Raw genomic sequence first — 26,590 nt, forward strand, 5'->3', positions numbered from 1 at the left:
CCCCCCCCAAAAAGTGAGGCACCCTGCGTGTTTTAAAATGAGCAGGGCATCATTATCACCCAGGATTTAAAACGATCGGCTGCGGGAACCCTCAGAGCACTGCTCTGCTCCAATTAGCAGCGTAAAATGGAATCTCAGTGCACAGTTAGGAGCCTCAGTGTGCAGGGTAGTGCCTGCAGACTTTCTTATCTTTCGTTTCTAATTAGCATGGCCGCACAAAGGCCATGCTAATTAGAAACAGCCCCCCCCCCCCCCCTAAAGATAAGATGCTTCACGACAGCCGTGAAGCAGACGACCCAGTCCGGATGGGCCGTCCAGAAGGGAGAAAGGGCAGTGACCAAAAAGCATCCTTTTTCAATGAGAAGCCAGCGTTTAGCATAAACGCTGACGCGACCCAATAAATGATGGGCGGGGCTTCAAGTCCCCTTCTGAAATCTCCTCTCTCACTACATGTCTGGCCGAGCGAGCAACGCATGCGCTGCAACGCTAGGCAAGACCTAAAAAGTGCCTAAAAGTTGAGCCAACGCGTTCAAAGATGTTCCAAAAATGCAGGCGACACTGCTCTCCCTACTCTGCATGGCCTTTCTGGCACTGTCTTCATGCGAGGCCAACACTGCAACCTCCAGCTAGGTATATAATTAAACAAGTGAATTTTTTGTTTCGTGGAATGCCTTTTATGCATTTGTGAGTTTCAGAAATCACAGCTATGCCATGATCTTTCTTGCTTTTGACAACTTCAGACAGCTTTAAATAGATTGCTGCTCTTGCACCTGTCTAAGGATGGCAGATATCATTTATTTTTGTTATTATTGCCTAATTTATGTTTTGGCCCACACCCTCAGCCTTTGCCTCACGTTTCCTGCCCCCATTAAAAAAAGATTGATGTTTTAAATTCTTATTGGTTTACGTTTGATAACGCAGTGTTATCGTCATTTGTTCCTGAAAATCTCTTTTTGTGTGAAGGTAGAGAATCATCCTACACTAAGAAAACAAATCACTGCCCATCGTAGCAGGTACTGACAACCTCATAGCGGATATTTTTCCCTATCTTTCAGCTATGATGCACAGCAACCACGCTGCTGTACAACGTGGCATAAAATACATTGACCAAGCCAATAGCTCTCGCATAGGCACGACCATTGGTTTTGCCAATGCTTGCTTCTTTGTGTAAAGCTTAATTCTCTAGATGTGTAAGAGTTGCGCATATTACCCACATGCAGTGATCTTTATGGAATCATACACAAGGTATGCCTTTGCATACGAAAAGGCACATAAGATACCATCTTCAATGTAGTATCAGACAAGTTTCTAAATTCGTGCGGTGAAGGTTACTTACACATTGCATATGTCCAAGTCACTCCTCTGGTTCACAGTTTCCGCAAGGCATTTTGTTTCTGAACTGTCTTTTACGAGAGAAAATTGTGAGATCTATTTAAGTGCAAGATAAACAAATTGCATGTGATGTGCATAGCCCAATAATCTGCGTTTATGCAAAATTACTCTTGTGTAAATTCTAGCTCTTAGTTCCATTTCATTACCGGGTCACACCAGTCCTAGCAGTTTCAGTTGTTGCTTTTCATTGCATCGTAAAATAATGAAGCATTTTACAAACGGGAGCAGGAATGCATAGCTAGAGATGATCAGATGGTACAAAGGTTGTATTGTGACCTGTAGTATGCGTACAGATTATACTTCACATCAGGTGTGACCACTGTAAATGCGGGCGGGCCAGACCGAAGCCATATTTTTAGAATATCCATATTAAATAAGTTTACAGAAAACCTATCCATTAAAGCTCATTTACACAGAGAAGTGTTGTCCTGAAAATCTGGCAAGGATCCTGTCTTGTTCAGTTCACGTTGATCACCCAGCACGTTTTCGGCTCTCTTCACAGTGCTATGACTGCAAGGCCTCTGGAGTAAACAGTTGTTCTCCTTTTTGCTTTCATATTTTATTGTTGTTTTGCTTCATGGATTGATTCTTCCTTTTCAGGTTGGCAGCCCAGATGGTTTATCCTCAGCGGTGGGATTCTGTCCTATTACGACTCCAGGGAGGAGGCCTGGAAGGGCTGCAAAGGAAGCATACAGATGGCAGTGTGTGAAATCCAAGGTAAGGAGGGGCTGAATCCTAGAGTCCGGAAGCCTCTTCAGAAGGAAGGGGGACTCCGAGTAACAACTCTGTTGGGCGGTGGGGTAGTGGGACTTTGAGATGGGCACCCCATGGAGGGATGGAAGTGGGACCCTGAGCAGGTGATCCTAAGCGGAGGGATGGAAGTGGACCCTGATCACTACACCTCCGATGGGGGTATGGTATGGGGGTAGAGAACAGGCACCACATGTGGGGGAATTGATGGAGAACTCTGAGCAGGAGAACCCAGGAGCCGGAGTGGATGGGCAACACTGAGAATGATACGCCGAAGGCAGACAAATAGATGGAGGACCCTAAGCAGGACACCCTCACTGGGAGAAGGCCACCTCAAATGTTGAAGGGAGGAGGCACTGAGCAGGCTCCTCAGATGTCTGAATCATGGCTCATTGAACATAGATCTCTGGTACTGTCTGTTCTAGGCATGATATGTTCCAGTTTGTTTCTGTTATTGTTTCTCCTGGGCTAACAGTGTGACCGTCAGGAGCAAATTAGTGGTTTGTGTGCAACACCCATGTTTTGTTATGTAGATTTGTAGAGCTCGCTATCACCCGGAAGGGTATCCTGGCACTGAGCTGCAATTGTTGAGTTATGCTGACGAGTGTTATGTAGTGCCTCAAAAGTGTGTGTTTGTGTGTGAGTAGTTTTAATTGTGCTTGTTTGTGTATGGTGAGCCATTGGAGCTCCTTCAGGTGTGGTGTGATTTGAGTGTGGCATTAGAGGTTGAGAGTAATTCTGGCGGCTGCGTTCCGAAGGGTCTGCAGCATTCTGGTGAGCTTTTTGTTGATAACGGCATGGAGGGTGTTCCATAGTCAAGCTTGCTTGTCACTAGTGCGTGCGTGACCGTTTTCTGGGTACTGACTGGGAGCCATTTGAATATTTTCCTCTGCATCTTCAAGGTATGGAAGCATGAGGCATTGAACTGGGTCGGCATGTCAAGTTAGCTATCAATGCCAATCCTGAGGTTCTTTGCATGCGTGGTGGAGTCCCACAGTGAATTGCTCTTCCTGAAGATCTCAAATTCGGTCTTGTCAGTGTTTAGCTTCAGACAGTTGGTCTTCATCCAGTGGGTAATTTCAGTCCTGCCGGCATTGAACTTCATATGTGTACTGGGCGTCTTGTCTGTGAAGGAGAGAATAAGATGCATGTTTTCAGTGTCGAAGAGGATATTGATTGTGAGAGCGGATGAGGCTGGCTAGAGGGATCATGAATGTGTTGAACAGAGTCGGGCTCAGAGATGGTCCTTGCTGAACTCTGTATATGAGGTCATGGGCATCCAAGGTGCCAGGCTGACTGAGTCTTTCCAGTCAGAAAGGAACAGATCCAGCTGAGTGTGTGTCGTGGGACTCCAATGTCGTGTAGGCGTCGGATGGAGTGGGAGACCCGACCGTGGCCAGCGCCAGGAACCCTGGATCTACGACCTCCCACCACTACAACTCCGCTGCCCTCCTCGCACTCAACCCCGGAAGGAACGACAGCTGCCAGCGAGCGACGCCAAACATCACCCTCGGCCATTTCTCCTGCTGAACTGGGACCTACTCGACACCCTCTCGCCAGACGTTGCCTTCTTTACGGAAACATGGACCAACGCCACCTCCGCCCCGACATCGCCACTGCCATCCAGACGCATACAAGATCCAGAGAAAGGACTGCCCCCACTGCCCAGGAGGAGGACTCGCCATCACGCACAAGAGCTCCCTCCGACTCTCCACCTCCAGCACAAGCGCCCCCCTCTCCAACACAGAGCATCTCCACTTCAGATCCAGACCAGCCCCAGAACCACGTTGCGCGGGACCCTCGCCTACAGACCCCCTGGGCCTCCTGTCTATCTGCCACCACCATTGCCGACCTCGTCGCACCCCACGCCATCGCGACCACAGACTACATCTCATCGGAGACCTGAACTTCCACCTCGACAACCACAGTGACCCCGACTCCACCACCCTCCTGAACAACCTCACCAACCTCGGACTAAAGCAGCTCATCACCACCCCCACCCACAAAGCCGTACACTTCCTCAACCCCCATTTTCGCAGGAGGGATAAATATCCACTTCAGCCACACCACGCAACCCCTCCGGACAGACCAACACTGTGTACGCTTCACCTTCAACACCACCACGGCACCCAAGTCCGCCCGAAGAAACTGGAGCAAGGTCCCAGAGGAACACCTCAGCACCACCCACTTCCACAACTGACACCAACTTTGCAGCCAAAGAACTACCGCTGGATCACCAGCTGCGCAGACCAGCTCGCACCCCTCCGCCACCCTGTCAGACAATGCCCCCTGAAGGCCGACTGGTTCACCACCGACCTCCAAGAAGCCAGGCGCTCCTGCAGACGCCTCGAGAAACTCTGGAGGAACAGGAAAACCACCGAAGAACAGAACACCAACAGGAACGCCATGACTGAATACCACCAGCGAATACGAGCCACCATGAGGACCTTTATCCAGAACAAAATCCACACTAACGCTAATGAACTCTTCAACATCATACAGCAGTTCACCAAACCCACCAGCGAAGCCACAGCAGTTCACCAAAACCACCAGCGAAGCCACGGACATCACACGATCCCAGGACCTCTGCAACAAGCTCCGCTCTTACTTCCATCTGAAAATCAAGGCCGTCTACGACAACTTCAGCGAACAGACTCCAGACACCACCCTCCTCTCCACCACCGACAACCAGTCCACCATCACCGGCTACCACCAAAGACACCGCCACGACCATGAAGAACACCCACTCAGGAGTCCCCACGGACCCCTGCCCACCGCACATCTACCACAGAACCGCCGCCGCCATAGCACCCGAATGATGCCGGACCATTAACACCTCCTTCGAATCCAGCATCTTCCCCGATGACTGGAAGCGGGCAGAGGTCAAGCCCCTCCTCAAGAAACCCTCGGCTGACCCGACGGACCTGAAAAATTACCGGTCCATCTCTCTCCTTCCCTTTGCAGCCAAAGTCACAGAGAGATTCGTCAACGCCCAGCTCACCACCTTCATCGAAGAGAATGCCATCCTCGACTCCTCCCAGTCCGGATTCCGCAGCAACCACAGCACCGAGACCGCCCTCCTCGCCACCACCGATGACATCCGCATGCTACTCGACCAGGGCCACACAGCGGCCCTCATCCTACTAGACCTCTCTGCAGCCTTCGACACCGTCTCCCACCGCACTCTCGCCTCCAGACTCCACAACGCCGGCATACAGGGAACCGCCCTCGACTGGATCCGCTCCTTTCACACCGGCAGAACTCAAAGGATCAGACTCCCACCCTTCCTCTCCGAACCCACAGAGATCAACTGCGGAGTACCCCAAGGATCCTCGCTCAGCCCCACACTCTTCAACATCTACATGGCCCCCCTCGCCACCATCTTTAGACAGCATGGGCTCAGCATGGTATCCTACGCCGATGACACCCAGCTCATCCTCTCCCTCACGAAGAACCCCAAAGACATCAGACTCCTCTTCCAGGAAGGAATGAAAGACGTCGCAGCCTGGATGAACAACAACTGTCTTAAGTTCAAGTTGGAGAAGACAGTGGTCCTCGTCCTTGGACCCTCCTCCACTGTCTGGGACAACACCTGGTGGCCCTCCGCAACCCACCCATTGCATCAGACCACGCCCGAAACCTCTGCATCATTCTAGACTCCCTCACCATGACTCGCCAGATCAACGCCGTCGCCTCCACCTGCTTCAACTCCCTCCGCATCCACCGCAAGACCTTCAAGTGGATCCCCCCCCGACTGCAGAAAGACCGTCACCCACACACTCCTAACTAGCAGACTGGACTACGGTAACGCCCTCTACACCGGAATCAAGAAAACCCTGCTACACAAGCTCCAAACCATCCAGAACACCGCAGCCAGACTCATCCTCGAAACCCCACGACATGAGTACATGACTCATCGCCTACGAGACGTCCACTGGCTCTCCATCGAGAAGAGAGTAAACCTCAAGCTACTCACCCACGCCTACAAATCCCTCCAACATCGGACCCAAATACCTCAAAGAAAGAGTCTCCTTCCACATACCCAAAAGGAACCTCCGCAGAGACCCCATGCATCCGCAGAACCACAGCAGGCGGAAGAGCCTTCTCCTACGTTGCAGCAAAGACCTGGTACGAGCTCCCAGTCAACATCAGACTCTTCCCCCACTCTGCCACCTTCAGGAAGAGCCACAAGACCTGGCTCTTCGACTGATCCGGAGCTGCAACCCCTCCCCCCAAGGCTACTTGAGACCCTCACGGGTGAGTAGCGCGCGCTAAAAACCCCTGATTTATTGATTGATTGGAGACCATGTTAAACACTGTGGAGAGGTCCAGGAAGATGAGAGCCGCTGTGTCCCCACTGTCCACAGTCATGCGGATGTCATTCGTGGCGGCAATGAGCGCAGTATCCATTTTGTGGTTGGGTCTAAAACCAAACTGAGTGGTGTTGAGAAATATGTGGTCGTTGAGGTAGGTGAGGCGCTGTTGATGAGTTTCTCTAAGACCTTGGTCGGGAATGGTAGCAGGGAGATAGGTCTGTAGTCGGTGAGTGTTAAAATGTCCACAGATGGTTTCTTCAGCAATGGGAGGACACTTGCGTGTTTCCAAGTATCTGGAGAGGTCGCAGAAGTGGTGAAGGCATTAAAAATGGGTGTGAGCATAGTGCTGATTGGTTGCAGCACTCTGGCGTAGGCGTGGTAGGGGCCGGGGGAGGACAGAGATCCAATGGGGCCCCTCAGTGGATAGAACCCTTGACTAATTTGGTTGAATCATAGTGTCTGAAGGGGATTTCTTATGCTGATGACACACAGCTTCTTCTGCCCTTCTGCCACCTTCAATTCCTTCTAAAACTGCCTTAGAACAGTGGGTGCCGGATGGGCGAGAGCTGCCTCAAACAAAATTTCAGTAAAACAAACATTCTGTTTTTTTTGGCACAAGCAAAGATCCCTGATTCTCTCAGCTGGACGCCGCTTGAGCTGGGGGTTCCTTCCACCCCCTCTTCCTGTGTAAGAAACCTAGGCATCAATTTGGATTTAGCTTTGTCTTTTTAACCGCAGGTCAAAGCGGTCTCGACTAGCTGCTTTGCTACTTTGAAGTCTCTGCGAAAGATGTTACATATGGTTCCTGTGGCATCCCAAAAGACCATTGTTCATGCCCTAGTTACCTCAAAATTGGACTACGCCAACAGTATTCATCTTGGCTTGCCAGCGTACCTACTGCAACGGTTTTAGATTATCCAAAATGCAGCCGCACACCTCATTCTCAGGCTCCCGATATGTCAGACGGTTTCTGCTCATCTCCACCAGCTGCACTTGCTTCCTGTAATCAGTCGCATCAAATTCAAGGCTTTAATCTTTGCCTACAGAGCTTTGAAGCTTAAGGGACCTCTGTATTTGAAATGCAGACTTAAGGCCTACTGTCGGGGTAGATCCCTGAGGTTTACTTTACTGAAGCTCCTGCATATCCCAAGGGTCCATAGGGCTAGGCGCAGTGGGAGATCCTTTACTTTTCGTACGGCAAAACTTAGGAATTTGCTTCCAACGACTCTTGCGTTTGCAGCTTTTGGAAAGGATCTTTCGGAAAATTCTGAAGACCCATCTTTTTAATGCTTCGGCCGATGCTCAAGGCTGCTAGCCAGTTTTTGGGGTGGTTCTGCTGCTAGTGCCAAGACACTCCTTCAGGAGTAGCTGCGCGCTCTATAAATGCCTATTGTTGTTGTATGGTGGTGGCAGCAGTTCCTTCTGGGCTGATGATGGGTCATGTATTTAGCGTTGGTTCTTTAGATAAGGTCGGGAAGCGTTTGACCAAGTCTGTCGGGTCCGGTTGTGGGTTGAAGTTGTTGTAAATGGTGGTGATTTTGCTGCGGAAGAATTGAGAGAGATTGTTGCAGAGTTCCTGCGAGGGGGGGATTGCGTTGGAGGCGGCTGCTGGTGACCCTTCCCAGTTACTTAGAGCATGATCTCTGCCTATAGCCGAGAAGACAGCATCTCTTCCTTTGGATCTGGCACCCTGGGCTGTGCAAGCTCCGGCTGTGAGCTGGACAGTGTGAGCTGCAGTTGCTGCTCTCCTCAGCCATATGAGTGGAAGTTTGTGAATGAAGCTTGTTTGCGACTGTTCGGACTATGCTCCGCTGTCAGGAATGTGTATGATGGTACTGTGGGTGCCGCTTGTTGAGAGTATCTTGCGCCAACCTCTGAACCTAACTAAGGGACTGGGATTGGGAGTTGTTAGAGAAAATCTGTTTCTGTAATACATGTTGTCAGAGCTATTTGGAAAGCAGCCTGGGTTCTGCAATGGAGGAATAGGCCAGCTCCATAATGTGTGACTGTTGAGTTTAAACATATTACCAACGTTTAAATGCATAAAATCGTGGACATTCTGCTCACCCTGCCAACCTCCTCTCTCTCAAGCATATACAAACTATTCTGTTCGTTTCCTCCTAGCACTGGATAGGTGTTGGCCACTCCTAGCAACCTAGCTGCCCCAAACATTGACCAACTGCCGCCTTGAAGTGAGGACTCTGGGATGTTTCAGTATTTCACTGGCACTCAGTGTTGCCCCCCTTTTCATTTGCTCAGTGGGTGCAGCCTGTCCTCGTTCTTCTGCTCTGTGGGCAGCCATGTTTCTTCATTTTCTTTAGTTAACTCTTGATTGCAGGGCTGCAGAAAGTGCACTGGTGGAAGTGGCATGCATGTTGCTAGTTACCCTTTTGCATTCAGTGTAAATTAATAAGCAGCACTTTATAGTTTTGAGGTCCAACAGCGCTGTGTGGCATTTCAATCCAACATCTAGCATGCTCAATATTGTACTCACATTTGACCGCTCACTGTACCAGTTCTGAACTTTTGAATTAGGACATTTGTGTAGATATGTCGATCACTGTGCTGTAGCACTTACCCTCTGCTCTCCAGTTCACCCCACAGACAGCACACGGATGGACCTGATCATTCCCGGACAGCAGCGCTTCTACCTGCGTGCCCACAGCGCCTCTGAGCGGCAGAGGTGGCTGGTGGCACTGGGTTCTGCCAAAGCATGCTTAGCCGACATCCGCACCAAGAAAGAGACAGGTAAGCGGCCAGGCACACCGGCACAAGCAAGAACCGCGCCAGCATAGCTTCAGTTTTCTTTAAAGCATGTCTTGAGTCTATTCTGCGCACAGTAATCTTTCGGCCATGAATTGTAATGCTGGACACAAATGCAAGCCTCCCTCTTTCCTACTCACATCAAGCCCAAATATGCAAAGGGTGGTGAAACTTTTTACAGCTGCGGGGATTGTGTTTGGAGCTTTAAGTACACTTAGGCATAACTTCTCTCCAACTTCACGATTGTCCCTCAATCTTCTTACCAACAGTGGAGAATAGCGTTTAGGCGCTGTGCCTGTTCCATTCGTGGCCTCTCTGCTTATCCTGTTTATTGGATGGCAACTTTGTGCCAAATGTGTTTTTTTTTTTTTCTTATCTTTTCCCTACAAAAAGCTACACATAGGGTGCATTATCAGTAACCAGAAAGCGGGCCAAAGTGAAATAATGGATAAAGATTAGGTGCAGAGGCACTGCAAGGGAGAATGCCTGGAACACTGTCATCTCTTGGTAAATCACAGGGTCGTGGACAAGAGATGGATCCCAGGAAACTGGAGAGAATGTTGCCCATTTCAGAAGGCAACTGGGGTATATTTTTTGATGCAAGTAGAGAAGTCCAAAGGGTGGCATTGTCAGATTGGTTTAGGAATGCTCCTGCTTTTTTGACTGGGGGGGCTTTGCACCCATGCCTGTTCCTCTTCTTCCACAAACCATGATATGGATCCAGAGCTCTGCTTCCACCTTTTCTCGGTGCCTACCAACTTCTAAATTAAGAACAGTCGCCAGCATGCTGGGGAAATGTCATGATACAAAGGCTCCCTGATGCACCTGAAGGCCTTCTGGGAGCACGAAACCAGACTCTGCCATGGAGCATAAGAAGAGATGCTGACCATTTAACGTCCCGAGGTCACTCGCAGGCCCGGTCTCATTCACCGTCATAAGATATGTCTAAATTGAAGTCAAGGGACCAGTCACAAAGAAAGCATAAGAAATCCAAGTGGGGTTTTACCCTCTTCCCTCTGCTCTTGCTCTAGAGCGAGGTTGTGCAACAGGTGCTCCAAGGACCCAACTCTGGCTGCATCTTCAGACACTGGCACAGTTCCGGTCTTGGAGCCAATGAGCCCTGAGTTTCCTGGGCCTTGGTTGTCGCCATTGCAAATTAATGCCGTTAAGTTGACCATAGTGCAGTTGTTCAGAGCAGTTCTTGTTCCCTTTGGCCTGCCTTTTGGTCCCATTGATTCATTAGGAGCTCCAGGCAGGGATCCCCCCTAGGACCGTTGGACCGCGCCTAGTCTCTGGCCTCCCGGTGGCACTGGCCCCCACCTCAAGTGCTTTGCTGCAGGCCGTGTTAGTGGTTCCCACTCCAGTGTCTACCCTGGCACCAGAGGCACCGGCTACTAACTGCACAGATTCTGGTGCTGGATCTGGACTTGACCGTGGCATGTTCTTGACCTGTGTCTTAGTACAAGATCGCAAAGGCTCAGCCTGTGCTGTTTGAGGACTCCGAAGCCGTTCCCTTATAACGTTGTTACTTTAGATGGCTGCAGGCCTTTTTTACCTCCGATGCCGGCCAGGGCTTAACTCAAGCCCCCAGGACAAGGACCACAATGAAGAGGTGGATTAGCTTCTCCCCTCTTACTACAGAGATGGACACCTCTATGAGGAGTTGCAAATTACTAGTGACATGGACACTTAACCTTAACACCTTAACTCTCTCTTGGGTCCTCAATATTTTGCAGTGATGGTTTCGGAGGACTATGATAGATCTGGACTTGCAGCTTCTTACTGTTGACACTGACCTCAATCTGTTAATGGAGCTCTTACAACAGGAGACCTTGCTTCCTGGCAGTGACTGGTTGCATTACTGTGGCTTGGTCTAAATCCTTGTATTCGTCCTTCATTGAGCCAGACAATTATCCTCTGTTACAAGCCTGTTCAGATCCTGATAAACAAAATGATCACCATGTTGATACTGCATGTGAGAAGTTGTCCTGGCACATGCTGTCCACAAGTTCTAGTGGGCACCTTGCATCAGTCCAAACAACCCTTATTGATGATAGGTGTAAAGACAACCTTTATTGAAAGCTATCCTAGTGGTAGCTATGGAGGGCAGCCTTCAGGCTAAGTCTTGAAGGAGTGTAAAGCAGCTTGTTTTACCAATCTATAATCTCTTGAATCACTAAATGAAAGACGAACCACACAAGGTATATATAAAATATATGTATTTATTTCTAAACACTCACTACTAATCTCTTTATGAAATTAGAGTCCAAGATACACAATAATACAGTTCTTAAATAGCAATAAGTAGCACAAAATACACTGGACCCCATGGGGGACCAAACCATATACTAAGAAAGTGGTAAAAGAACCACGACTTGACTAGACACAGTGCCTAGAGCACGTAGAATCGCTGGGACCCCAAAGAACCACCCAAGGTAGTGACACAGGAGACCCACGGGAGACACATGCAGTGTGAGAACACAGGCGCGAGCCCCGTACTATTCTATGGGAAAGTCGCGGTTGGAATTTTAGAAGTTAAGGACACTTAGGAGAGGACTTTGAGCAAACCCCTTTAGACTTGGGGGGTTCTAGGAGCACTGGAGTACTTGAGTTACCTCACCCAGGGAAGCCGGGTGCATAGGTGTCAAATGGTGTTGGGAATTGTCACTGATTTCAATGGCGATCTGCTGCAAAGTGCCGCTGCCGGGAAGGAGAGAAGAGTCCGGTGTGATCCAAGCCTGGATTGAAGATCAGAAGAACCTGAAAGCAGAGGGGACAGAGTCTGGGTCACTTGCCAGTGACTAGGGGCACGATAGACGAATGCCCACTGATGTTGGCTGTTTCAGGTGCGTAGAGGTGAAGCTTGACTCTGCAGCCACGAGGACCAGGAGGCGTCGACGATGACCAGGAGCTGGATTCGAGCTGTCTCTCAAAGGATGTCGAGTGCTGCGGTGTCTGTGCTCGGATTGAACCCAACAAGCCTTGGCAACAGCAACCCATGTAGGAAGAGGAAATATGCTTCGGTGCGGACCAACAAGGTCCTGGGGACTCCTCAAGCGATGGAGAGTCAGGGCATGTCTGGAGCAACCAGGTAAGTCCAATTAAAGTTAGAGTTGCCTTCACAGGGACCCACCAGTCGACGGACCAGGGATCGCGAAGGGACCTCGAGAGAAAACACAAAGGGCCAGCTCACGGAACACTCGTGGTGTGTAGGCAGGCAATCTTCGGTGGAATTGCTGCTCGGGGTCAGGGCCACAAGTAACCCAAAGCTCAGCTGCAGGAGTCGCTGGAAAGCTGATGCTTCGGCAAAGTGACGCGGTGTCCAGGGGTTCGGGTTGCACGGTCGCCACGAGTGATACGGGCCTCAGACTTGCTGTGGGCACTGATCGACTTCTAAGACCACGGAAACCTACTTCCTGTGTTGCAAAGTTTTTCGGAGTCCTCGGGAGCTTCGGAGATGCAAACCGGTCAGATGCGTCTTTGGTGCCTGCCTTGCAGGGGAGTAACTTTTTTACTCCAAGGGAGATTCTTCAGTCATCTAGTTCAATGTAGCTCGTCGAAGTTCCAGGATTCTGTATCAGAGTTTCATCCAGGTAAATCTAAAGTCCTGTAGCCAGGGGTTCCTATCTTATACCCAAGGAAGGGGTGGGACAAACTCTAGGGACCCACCTATGGGAGGGTCAGGAAAGAGGGGTGGGTACACCCATTTCCTTTGTCCAGTTTCGCACCAGAGCGACGGCTGGTAGCCCCTGCATCCGGTTTGAGCTGGACTATGTACAGGGACACCAAAGGTGTCCCCAGTGCAGACTTCAAAGCACTCTTGGAGTGCACCCACCCAGACCCAATACACAAAAGCCTGACTGGGAGGTGGTCACACCTCCCTGTTACAGGAAACCTATTGTCCAGGCCTCCCCTGCTGGAGTTTCGTCCAGCAGCAGGAGGGCAGACTCGTGTCTGTGGCTGCAGCATCCATTTTGTGATGCCAGGGCTCTGTTAAGTTGGTACCGGGTATACCAGTGCTGTCATGTTTCTCCCTCTAGAAGGATGGGATCATACTCCCACACCAGTTACTGGTGTGGGGGTATGATTCCAAGGTATTTGACACCAAACACGACATGTTTCCGTGCAGCCATTCCAAAGTTAGCATTTACTGCAAGGTTATAATGCACTTAAGTATATATGGTTTGGCTGCATCACAAACCACCCCGGAATAAAGGTTCTGAAAGCTGCAGAGGGGCTTTGCTCTGGCATGGGCACCCTCTGGCATGAAATCCGGCAGCCTGCCTTCAGGATTGTTAAGGCCTGCCATAGGGGGTGACTGATAGGTTTACATGTGCAGTGATATGGAGAGATATAGTGAACCTATATCTCAGTAAGGGGTGCATTCACCACATTACCTAGGCTGTAGTAGCAGACCAGTGATGTCATTTTGGAAGGCTTCCCAGGGGTGGCACAATACATGCTGCAGCCCCTGGTAGGCCTCTGGGGTACCTATGCCCTGGGTACATAGTATACCATATACTAGGGACTTATAAGGGTACCCCAGGATCCAATCTGGAGTGTACCTAAAGTACATGGAATCAATTTAAAGGGGAAAGCTGATAGGCTGGGGTCCTGAATAGCAGGATCCCAGTCAGACGAAGTCGAAAACCAGCAAAACACCAGGAAAAAAGTGGGGGCAACCATGCAGTCAGATTCCACCTCCCTACACTGCATAACAGGACAGTGTGGCCTTGCAATTGCTCTATCTGGAAGCTAGGCTTCTTTTAAACATTTCCGCATCTGCCAATGATCGCACAATATCTGAAGAAAGTCAAGATGGATAGAGCACAGCTTATCCTAATAACCTTTTTTGGGCACGCAGGGTCTGCATTTCGAGCTGCTGAGCCTGTGCCCTACGCTTCAGGAGGGCCTGTTGTCCTAGCAACAGAGCAGGGTTCTTCATCCATACCTTCATAATCTATGCTTCCATGGGTAGAGATTGGGGCAACAGGTTTGATTTGCTGGATGTAATAATGGCGGCTCACCGCCCTTCAACTAAGTACATCTGTTAGGGTCATTGGGCTAAGTTCGTGTCCATTGTGAGGACTGATGTATTGACGCTCCTCCAGCGAAGTTGTTGTATTTACTCTTGTTTGTTTTGTCATTGGCCACGCAAGGTATTACTGTGGGCACTGTGGGCACTGTTGAGGGTTAAAATGTGGCTCAGTTGTACTTTCTGCTTTTGCCTGATCAGCTCTGTTTATTCAAATCACACTTTGGGATGCGTTTTCGGAAAGGTCTTGTATATTTCCACCTAAACCTTTTGTTATGCTGCAGTGGGACCTTAATTTGTTTCTTACTTTTGTGATGTGTTCACCTTTTTGGATCATGCACACTTGTATCCTAAGGTTGCTGACTCTTAAGACCATCTTTCTTATCACAGTCACCGCTGCATGATGCATAATCAGCTGCAGGCATTATAAGCTCAGCCTCCATATACCACATTCTTCTCTGACAGATTGGTGCTTCGAGCTCTGGCGTCCTTTCTTCCAAAAGTGATAATGCTGTTCCATGTGGGACCACCAGTCACTCTCAGTGCATCTTTCCTTCTGCTCCATCCCTCTGAGGAGAAGTTGCACTGGTTGGATCCCAAACAAGCCCTTAGTTTCTATATTGATGGCACTAGGAAGCAGTACCTGAAGGATACACTTTTTATTGGATTCACCAGCGAAAAACAGGAAGGCCATCCAAAAGTGGACCATGTCAAGGTGGATTGTCCTCTCTATCATGCTGTGCCGTTCTTTAGATCAGAAGACCTCCGGAGGGACATTCCACCAAACCAGGGCTCCCTCTATAACCTTAGTTAGGGGTGTTCCAGTGTTGGACATCTTCCAGACTGCTACATGATCATCTGTTCACAGGGCATTATTCTATCAATTCTCTGGTCTGCAAAAGGGTTGTTTTGCCCACTCTGTCCTGCAAGACTTCCTGGTGTAGAGTCCATTTTTCAAACCCTCTCCATTGCTTTGGCATAAACACAAAAGATTAGGAATCTATGGTTAGAAGTATCTTTAAAAAAAAAAAGCTATTTACTTTCGGTAATGCTCTTACTGGTGGATGCTTAAACTGTAAATTCCACACCACCCACTCTTCTCCCCATTTTCTGCAGCAGACTTTTTGTATTTAAAGGGTCTCAACCTATATTTGCCCCTCTATCCTCAGTCACTCCTCATCTTAGGGCACATAAAATATGGTGATAAACTGAATTTATCACGCAGGGGTGGCACCTATGTGTAGCTCCTGGATGGTGTGGACGGGGTGCAGCACCCACTAGTACCCCCTGCTCTTGCAAGGTTTCTAGATCCAGTCTGGGAGGATTCAAAAGGTGACAAACCTGCAGTTTGGATACCCACCATAAAGAGCGTTACCAAAGGTAAATAACTTGTCTGCTTCTCACTTATAGAAACTTACACACTGACCGCAAGAGAGGTGCCTCCACTGAACACACACCTACACTAACTGCAAGAAGGTTCTTTGTCGCTCACCGTAGGAACATACACACTGACAGCAAGAGAGGTGCCTCCACTGAACACACACCTATACTAACTGCAAGAAGGTTCTTTGTCGCTCACCGTAGGAACATACACACTGACAGCAAGAGAGGTGCCTCCACTGAACACACACCTACACTAACTGCAAGAAGGTTATTTGTCACTCACCGTAGGAACATACACACTGACAGGCAGAGAGGGGCCTCCACTGAACACACACCTATAGTAACCGCAAGAAGGTTCTTTGTTACTCACCGTACGAACACCCACACTGACAGCAAGAGAGGTGCCTTCACTGAACACACACCTATACTAACTGCAAGAAGGTTCTTTGTCGCTCACCGTAGGAACATACACACTGACAGCAAGAGAGGTGCCTCCACTGAACACACACCTATACTAACTGCAAGAAGGTTATTTGTCGCTCACCGTAGGAACATACACACTGACAGGCAGAGAGGGGCCTCCACTGAACACACACCTATAGTAACCGCAAGAAGGTTCTTTGTTACTCACCGTACGAACACCCACACTGACAGCAAGAGAGGTGCCTCCACTGAACACACACCTATACTAACTGCAAGAAGGTTCTTTGTCGCTCACCGTAGGAACATACACACTGACAGCAAGAGAGGTGCCTCCACTGAACACACACCTATACTAACTGCAAGAAGGTTATTTGTCGCTCACCGTAGGAACATACACACTGACAGGCAGAGAGGGGCCTCCACTGAACACACACCTATAGTAACCGCAAGAAGGTTCTTTGTTACTCACCGTACGAACACCCACACTGACAGCAAGAGAGGTGCCTTCACTGAACACACACCTATACTAACTGCAAGAAGGTTCTTTGTCGCTCACCGTAGAAACACACACTGACAGGCAGAGAGGGGCCTCCACTGAACACACACCTATAGTAACCGCAAGAATGTTGTCACTCACCGTACGAACACTCACACTGACAGGAAGAGAGGTGCCTCCACTGAACACACCTATACTAACTGCAAGAAGGTTCTTTGTCGCTCATCGTAGGAACACACTCACTGACAGCAAGACCGGTGCCTCCACTGAACACACACCTATACTAACTGCAAGAAGGTTCTTTGTCGCTCATCGTAGGAACACACTCACTGACAGCAAGACAGGTGCCTCCACTGAACACACACCTATACTAACTGCAAGAAGGTTCTTTGTCGCTCACCGTAGAAACACACACTGACAGCAAGAGAGGGTCCTCCACTGAACACAAACCTATACTAACTGCTAGAAGGTTCTTTGTCGCTCACCGTAGAAACACACACTGACAGCAAGAGAGTTGCCTCCACTGAACACACACCTATACTAACTGCAAGAAGGTTCTTTGTCGCTCACCGTAGAAACACACACTGACAGCAAGAGAGGGTCCTCCACTGAACACAAACCTATACTAACTGCTAGAAGGTTCTTTGTCGCTCGCCGTAGAAACACACACTGACAGCAAGAGAGTTGCCTCCACTGAACACACACCTATACTAACTGCAAGAAGGTTCTTTGTCGCTCACCGTAGAAACACACACTGACAGCAAGAGAGGGTCCTCCACTGAACACAAACATATACTAACTGCTAGAAGGTTCTTTGTCGCTCACCGTAGAAACACACATTGACAGCAAGAGAGGGTCCTCCACTGAACACAAACCTATACTAACTGCTAGAAGGTTCTTTGTCGCTCGCCGTAGAAACACACACTGACAGCAAGAGAGTTGCCTCCACTGAACACACACCTATACTAACTGCAAGAAGGTTCTTTGTCGCTCACCGTAGAAACACACACTGACAGCAAGAGATGGTCCTCCACTGAACACAAACCTATACTAACTGCTAGAAGGTTCTTTGTTGCTCACCGTAAAAACACACACTGACAGCAAGAGGGGGTCCTCCACTGAACACACACCTATACTAACTGCAAGAAGGTTCTTTGTCGCTCACCGTAGAAACACACATTGACAGCAAGAGAGATGCCTCCACTGAACACACATATATACTAACAGCAAGAAGGTTCTTTGTCGCTCGCCGTAGAAACACACACTGACAGCAAGAGAGTTGCCTCCACTGAACACACACCTATACTAACTGCAAGAAGGTTCTTTGTCGCTCACCGTAGAAACACACACTGACAGCAAGAGAGGGTCCTCCACTGAACACAAACCTATACTAACTGCTAGAAGGTTCTTTGTCGCTCACCGTAAAAACACACACTGACAGCAAGAGGGGGTCCTCCACTGAACACACACCTATACTAACTGCAAGAAGGTTCTTTGTCGCTCACCGTAGAAACACACATTGACAGCAAGAGAGATGCCTCCACTGAACACACATATATACTAACAGCAAGAAGGTTCTTTGTCGCTCACCGTAGGAACACACACTGACAGCAAGAGAGGTGCCTTCACTGAACACACACCTATAGTAACCGCAAGAAGGTTCTTTGTCGCTCACCGTAAGAACACACTCATTGACAGCAAGACAGGTGCCTCCACTGAAAACACACATCTATAGTAACCGCAAGAAGGTTGTCACTCACCGTACGAACACCCACACTGGCAGGCAGAGAGGTGCCTCCACTGAACACACACCTATACTAACTGCAAGAAGGTTCTTTGTCGCTCATCGTAGGAACGCATTCACTGACAGCAAGAGAGGGTCCTCCACTGAACACAAACCTATACTAACTGCAAGAAGGTTCTTTGTCGCTCATCGTAGGAACACACTCACTGACAGCAAGAGATAGTCCTCCACTGAACACACACCTATACATACTGCTAGAAGGTTCTTTGTCGCTCACCGTAGAAACACACACTGACAGCAAGAGAGTTGCCTCCACTGAACACAAACCTATACTAACTGCTAGAAGGTTCTTTGTCGCTCACCGTAGAAACACACACTGACAGCAAGAGGGGGTCCTCCACTGAACACACACCTATACTAACTGCAAGAAGGTTCTTTGTCGCTCACCGTAGAAACACACACTGACAGGAAGAGAGTTGCCTCCACTGAACACACACCTATACTAACCGCAAGAAGGTTCTTTGTCGCTCATCGTAGGAACACACTCACTGACAGCAAGAGAGGGTCCTCCACTGAACACACATATATACTAACAGCAATAAGGTTCTTTGTCGCTCACCGTAGGAACACACACTGACAGCAAGAGAGGTGCCTTCACTGAACACACACCTATACTAACTGCAAGAAGGTTCTTTGTTGCTCATCGTAGGAACACACTCACTGACAGCAAGACAGGTGCCTCCACTGAACACACACCTACACTAACTGCAAGAAGGTTCTTTGTCGCTCATCGTAGGAACACATTCACTGACAGCAAGAGAGGGTCCTCCACTGAACACAAACCTATACTAACTGCAAGAAGGTTCTTTGTCGCTCATCGTAGGAACACACTCACTGACAGCAAGAGAGGGTCCTCCACTGAACACAAACCTATACGAACTGCTAGCAGGTTCTTTGTCGCTCATCGTAGGAACACACTCACTGACAGCAAGACAGGTGCCACCACTGAACACACACCTACACTAACTGCAAGAAGGTTCTTTGTCGCTCATCGTAGGAACACCCACACTGGCAGGAAAAGAGGTGCCTCCACTGAACACACACCTATACTAACTGCAAGAAGGTTCTTTGTCGCTCACCGTAGAAACACACACTGACAGGAAGAGAGTTGCCTCCACTGAACACACACCTATACTAACCGCAAGAAGGTTCTTTGTCGCTCATCGTAGGAACACACTCACTGACAGCAAGAGAGGGTCCTCCACTGAACACACATATATACTAACAGCAAGAAGGTTCTTTGTCGCTCACCGTAGGAACACACACTGACTGCAAGAGAGGTGCCTTCACTGAACACACACCTATAGTAACCGCAAGAAGGTTGTCACTCACCGTACGAACACCCACACTGGCAGGAAGAGAGGTGCCTCATCTGAACACACACCTATACTAACTGCTAGAAGGTTCTTTGTCGCTCATCATAGGAACACACTCACTGACAGCAAGAGACGGTCCTCCACTGAACACACACCTATACTAACTGCTAGAAGGTTCTTTGTCGCTCACTGTAGGAACACACACTGACTGCAAGAGAGGTGCCTTCACTGAACACACACCTATAGTAACCGCAAGAAGGTTGTCACTCACCGTACGAACACCCACACTGGCAGGAAGAGAGGTGCCTCATCTGAACACACACCTATACTAACTGCTAGAAGGTTCTTTGTCGCTCATCATAGGAACACACTCACTGACAGCAAGAGACGGTCCTCCACTGAACACACACCTATACTAACTGCTAGAAGGTTCTTTGTCGCTCACTGTAGGAACACACACTGACAACAAGAGAGGTGCCTCCACTGAACACACACACACCTATACTAACTGCAAGAAGGTTCTTTGTTGCTCACTGTAGGAACACACACTGACAACAAGAGAGGTGCCTCCACTGAACACACACACCTATACTAACTGCTAGAAGGTTCTTTGTCGCTCACCGTAGAAACACACACTGACAGGCAGAGAGGGGCCTCCACTGAACACACACCTATAGTAACCGCAAGAAGGTTCTTTGTTGCTCACTTTTAGAACACACACACACACTGAGAGGAAGAGAGGGGCCTCTTTACATAAGCCACAAACAGGTAAGCATGTACAAATCATTCCTTTTTTGCTCAATCAGTAAATGATAAATTGTTAAAATTGTGAGCACGCCTGCCACTGACTGCCTATTATATATTTGTAACCTTGGATATTTTTTTTAATGTTTTCTAGAGTTTGTTGATCACATCACAGCATTGAAAGAGAAAATGTCTGAACTGCGGCTACGCTGTGATCTCCTCATTCAGCAGCTCAATAAAATCAAAGCCTCGTCTGCTGCACCCTGCACAAGTGCAGATCCTACGGCACAGGTGACGTTTATTGGGGGACAGGTTGGCTGTGACTGAAACTCCGCTCTAGTGGCTAAGCTGAGGTTTGTCCTAGTGGCTGTGGTAAGATGCAGTGTAGTGGCTGATCTGTGACCTGCCCTCGTGGTTAAGATAACATGTTGCTTTCTAGTGAGTTGCTCACTGCACTTCGAGGAAATACAGGTTCTATTCTTTGCTTCCCCGCTTAACCACAATTGTAAGATTATATCTAGGGGTGGGCATGACTTGCGTAATTTGCTGTGGCTTAATTATGCAAAATTATTGCACGATTATGCAGAATAAACATGAGGGTGTAACCCAGCATTTAGTATTTTGCACCCTTGCCCCCAAAATGGACCCGAGGATGAATTTTGCGCTAAGAAAATAGTGCTAAATGCAACAGAACACAAACCACAGCGGTCGCTTGGAGTTGCTACGTTTTTCGTTCCTGTGCTCTTGCGGTAGCATTTACGCACCAATTCACTCAGAATTATGCAAACTGGTGTAATCGTGTACTTTTCTGTAATTTCATGACAAAATAGTAACACGAAATTACTCCAGTCTAATTGAAATTTCTCCCAGACCTAATTCTAGTCCAATTACTTCATCTCTTTAGGCCTAATTTCCTTATCCTATACGACATGAAAAAGTTTAGAAATGGGTGAAAGGCTTACTAAGCGGGACCCTTCCATGCGCTTCCAGAGAGGCCTGCTCCCATTGGTAGCATACGCTGGCCCATTGGTCTGTCCAGTAATTCACATCATCTGAGCCAACCCAGTAGTGCGATGACCGTACTTAGCACTTGTATCTCGCCGGCCTCCTGTGTGTTTTTACAACTCTATCGGGTGTTCTTTTGACATGCGTAGAGTGTTTTCAGGGCTCCCTCTTACCACAGTGAGTGCAGTGGGATCCGTGTTAAATCTTTAGCCACAGGAGACATTTGTGTCGATGAATCCATACAATGCAGTTGAGATCATTTAGATGCAGCCCTTAAGTTCACTGATTATTAATATCAAATTCATTATTTGAAGCAGCAGCTTCCAAACAGTACAAGCTTATCCTTCATTTCCCCACCCTGCAGCTCTATTGTTTTGGTATCTTTTCTCTTGTGTGGACGCCTTTGAAGCATCACCCATACCCCGCCTGCTCAACTTCCCCCATGAGTCCCAGTGTGCGGGTTATATGTGTCTAGTGGTATTGGCATGTATGTAGCACATCCTGTCGTTACTATTGCCTAGTAGCACTTTCAGAAGTCTGTACAGTTCCTGCTTTTCCTTCAGTGTCTGAATGGTCATGTGATAAGTTATGGTTATCATCTTCTGGTTTGTCTCTGGAAAGGTCGTGATATAATATTCACTGAGCTGTTGGGGTGTGAGTTTAGCAAGGGAGTAGTTTCCCTCGGGCTTTTGCTAATTGCTTATGCATCTCTTATGCAGGTCATCTCCTCAATGCCCATTGACCAGAAATGAGCAAAGGATTGTGTTGGTGGTGGTTTGGTATTTTTCAGCTTTGTCTGTGTTCTATTAGTTGTTTATGTGAAGTGTATCATCATGACCAGGGATGTTTGGAGCACTTTGGATGTGTGTGTGTTGTTTTGTGATGGTGAAGTCTTTTGGGTTTCTCATATTGGATTTATCTATATGGCACAAGGGCACAAGGGCACAAGGGCAGCGTAGAAATGTTCATACTTTTGCTAAATGAGTGTTGATGAAGGTGGCCAGACATAGTAATCCAGCCGGTGACGTGAGAGCAACGTCTGCAAGCTTTCAAAGGCTGGATATGGCCTACTACTCTACATTGGTGCTGAAATGGATGACCGCTTCTTTTTACTGGGTGGGGGGTGGGCGGGTTATATGTTCACTTCATAGTTGTGTAGCAGGGCACTGCCCTGCTCCCAGGATGCATTGTGGTGTTTGGGAACTATGTGACACCAGAAAAGGCTGCAATGGTAACCTTTGGCAGAAAATGTTGTCTATTTCCTTTCAGATTGTTGTACACAAGAAGGGAACATGAGGTGGAGTAATGGGGGGCACCTGCTGTTTCCTTTTGGGCAGCCGCCTTCCTCCATCTTACCCTCCGCTTTCATACCAAGAGCTGTTTGCAGATATTCCCAGAGTAACCATAGACTTGTTCGGGTGTTCACGTGCATGATTGAAAATGCAATCCTGATACTGTTTGCCAACATTCTCGATTACAGTGATAATAATAATGAGATATTTGAACACAATAATGGAGTCCTGTTACCTGAGGTGGCTGAGCTTCATTTACATGGGGACAATTGGACTCGCCCCGGGGGGCAGGGACTGCACTCCAACACTGTTCATATTCTTTCACATGTCTTGACCTTGGGACAGGAGTCCTAAAGTACCACCCCCTTGAGATTGTGGGATTGGGGACTTCAATGTAATATCTCTGGTCTGAAGGGTGCCCCTAGGGACTGCATCTCAGAAGGTCCTTTAGGATTAAGGTCCCTTCAAACTCGGCCAAAAGAAAAGGATGGGAGGTGGCTGGATGAGACATCTGGCACAGCCCATTAGGGCCTTTTGTTGTTCCACATATATATTTTTTTAGACAACACTCTTGGATCACTTCCAATGGGTCTCTCTTCTTAAACAGCATGTTTCCAACCACATCACCTCTGCACAGCTCTGCAGCTTGCCCTCATTCTCCTTGGCTTTATCACCACCTTTTGCCATTCTCTTGTTCCTCTTCTGTTTGCTCTTTACACTACCTGGGACGATCATTCCCCTGATTCACTGACTCTACAGGGTGGGAAAGGTCATTCCCAACAATAGTCTTTTTGTACTTCTCCTATTGAATGTTGGCGGGTGACCAATTCTACTTCAGTTTGATCCAGTTTAGCTGTTTGCCGTAAAATTAGAGACATGAATTGGTAGTATTGTATCCAGGTTTGAAATATTAGGAAAATTGAAAAAGCTAATTCATTGGATGTTTCTCAAGAATCAATAGTACTCAGAAGCTCCCATAATTTTATCTGAGTTACATAAATGTTAGAAACACAACACAGTTTGTAGTTCATATGGGCGATAGGTAGGTGTTCTCCATTGGGGATGTGCACACTCGCGGTTTCGGAAGGAAATAACATTCAATGTGTTTTGTGCTAGATGTTCATGCATCATAGCTTTTCCAAGAATTTTCAGAAGGGAACTGGAAGGTCTTTGTTTGGTTCTTCATGTCTACAATTTGGGGACATTTTAAGGTATTCTAAAGTAAAGTTATGTCTATAGACGGTTTGTTGTTGACTTTCATATTCAACTGTATTTTTTATATTTGTCCTCTTCAGTCTGTTTTTTACTGCGATTGTAGGGTGCTCAGACAATCCTTGTGGTTTGCTCCTTGGAAAAAGCTAAATTTGGAATGTTTTGTTTCTAGGAAGTAATTGAAACAGATGTACTACTGCAGTCCACTACCAATGCATTCCTGAAGACCCTAGAAGAATGTATGCAAATCTCGCACACCACCTTCAATTTGAATGTCGCACCCCAAGAATCAAAGCCGGCTGGAGTCCTGAAACCAAAGAAGGTAAGATTTGAAAGGCATACTAGATCACTGGAGCCCTGGGAGGGATGAAAGGACTTCTTTCGGTATACTCTGGAAGAGGAATTTAGGGATGGAGATATAACAATACTAGTGGGGTCTGAATGCAGCTTAGGATGGTATGGCAGTATGGGATCACCTTATGGGTGTGAATGCAGAGAATGAGGTTTGACAGTAGCATATGGGTATGAATGCACCTCATGAGGGATGGTACACTGTGAGAACACTTCAAATATTAATGTAGTAGCTATCCCATTACCCCAAAGGGAGGTAAGGGGGTGGTTGGAAACAAGCTAACAAAATACAAGGATAGCAGACTTTCAAAATGTATACAGGTGTGCCCTTCTGCCTGTGGGGGTAAAACAAACACCAAGGTCACCGCTCTTGTCTTGAATGACCTCTACATAGGCCTAATGTATCTCAAAACCGTTTTTTAGAGAATTGTCTGTAGTGAGTCCATATACAGCAACAGAGAAGCTAATCTTCCTTTTAGAAGGAATCGCAATATAGCAGATACTGATTAATACTAGAAAATGTAACACAATTTATTATGGTTATGTAAATGTGCTTTCTTTGGAAACAATCACATTGAGTGTTGTGATGCGATAAAAAAACTTGTCATTAGTCAGTTCCTAAAGCATTGGATTGGTCTGTAAAGGAAGAAAGTCTGGGCCAATACGCACTTATCGGTTTATTTGTTCCACACTGGAGCCACCACCCATCAAGAAACCTTGGTGCAAACATTGAGACTCCCAAGGGCGTCGCTGAAGGACTTTCGGCCCAATAAAATTGTCTGCCAAGATTTTGGATTTCTCGCAATTGCTCCAGTAGCATCCAAGCCACTCCGGGCCTGAAAAGTGCAGCCTTGGCCATATCAGATTGTTATTTAAAGAAAACAAATGCAGCCCAAGCCGCTTAGGGCTGCTAGGAAGCACTGCCTCAGCCACTGGAGAGCCGTTAGTAGATGCAGGGGCATGTGTACACACTGGATATAGCATGGAAAACCCTCTGGGGAGGATATATGCTATAAAGGCAGGTGCGCATCACAACCCCATAAGGTACGCGTGTCGCAGCGCGGACCAGGAGGGGTCGAAGATGGATCTTTTAAAGAGCCTAACTTGTGGGAGGGATAACTGTTCCCCATGGATTAGCAATGACCTGCACTGTAGGTGGTATGGCCTCCTGTAAAGCACCACTAAACAAAGACTGGCGTATATAGCTTTCCTTCAGGAATATAACATCGGCAAATCAGAGATAGGAAAACTGATGACCAAATTGAAAGGCAAAATAATTGCAACTGGGTACTCTTTGTATGCACAAGACACTAAGTGACACTCAGTGAGTGAAAGCAGGGGTCCCATTTCAGAAAAAGAAAAAAATTATTGATGCCGCAGGGACATAGTCAAGTTCATAAGAGCGAGACTCTGTCACGAGCACATATGACTGAATATTTATGTAAGGACAACTTGGATCCTAACCTATTATTGCTGATACCTAAATGAGTTACACCCCTCACCTTAACACTGTCATGGCTCCTACAAATGTCAACCCTACAAGACTCCGCTTCCAGAGGAATACTGCGAGAGGTCGTAGGGAATTATTTCAAATAAACTGGGGAAACAGTGGGTGAGATGGGATAGAATGGGAGGTCTTTAATGTGGTTCTGAGGGGAAAGTTCATAAAAAGAGCTAAGGCCATTAGCGATACACTACCACGGAACTAGAAATGGAAGTTGGGACTCAAAATGTGCTGGTGTCCTCACAGGAGGATGAATTAGGTAGGGAAAGAGAATTGTGAGCATCTGTGCTGGAGAGCCGTTGAAGCCTTGACTACAGAGTGTACGCAAATAAAATGCATACAGACAGTGATAAGCCTATGGCCCTATTGCTGAAAACCGAGCAATCTAGGGGAGAAAGGGCATCGCTATGTACCGATCTAGGGGATGTAGTGCTTGCTGGGCTTGAAAAATTAATTACTCTTTTTTAGGAAAAACTACCAAAAGCTACAAGAAGAGCCACCACCCGCAGACAACTCACAAGTATCTGAGTGCTTGGATAGAGTGGGGTTAGTATTCTTGTTTAATGATTGGAGAGGCCACTTGAACATACCACAGCTGTGGAATAGAAAAGAGAAGCTATATGCAGGGTGAGCATAAACAGAATGCCAGGGTCAGATGGCTTGACAATTGAACCCTGATACTTATGGGACCCAACCTTCTGGAACTAAATAATGATTGTAGCAAAGAGTTAATACTTCCTAAAATCCCGAGGTAAGCAATGGTAGCCTTACCTGAGCCAGAGTGTAGTACATCCCCAAATCAAA

General features: G+C 47.8%; 1 protein-coding gene across 2 annotated transcripts in view; it reads left to right on the top strand.

The window, feature by feature from the left end:
- Positions 1 to 26,590, top strand: part of PLEKHA8 (pleckstrin homology domain containing A8) — a 141,015-nt gene that overhangs the window by 16,910 nt on the left and 97,515 nt on the right. For both annotated transcript variants that reach the window (XM_085630416.1, XM_085630417.1), the window contains exons 2-5: positions 1,993 to 2,109; positions 9,051 to 9,206; positions 20,577 to 20,713; positions 24,104 to 24,253. In XM_085630416.1, coding sequence (XP_085486542.1) covers positions 1,993 to 2,109; positions 9,051 to 9,206; positions 20,577 to 20,713; positions 24,104 to 24,253 — 560 coding nt within the window. The remainder of the gene's footprint in view (positions 1 to 1,992; positions 2,110 to 9,050; positions 9,207 to 20,576; positions 20,714 to 24,103; positions 24,254 to 26,590) is intronic.

Source organism: Triturus cristatus, chromosome 10 (genome assembly GCF_964204655.1).
Source record: "Triturus cristatus chromosome 10, aTriCri1.1, whole genome shotgun sequence".
In the NCBI taxonomy this organism is placed as follows: domain Eukaryota; kingdom Metazoa; phylum Chordata; class Amphibia; order Caudata; family Salamandridae; genus Triturus; species Triturus cristatus.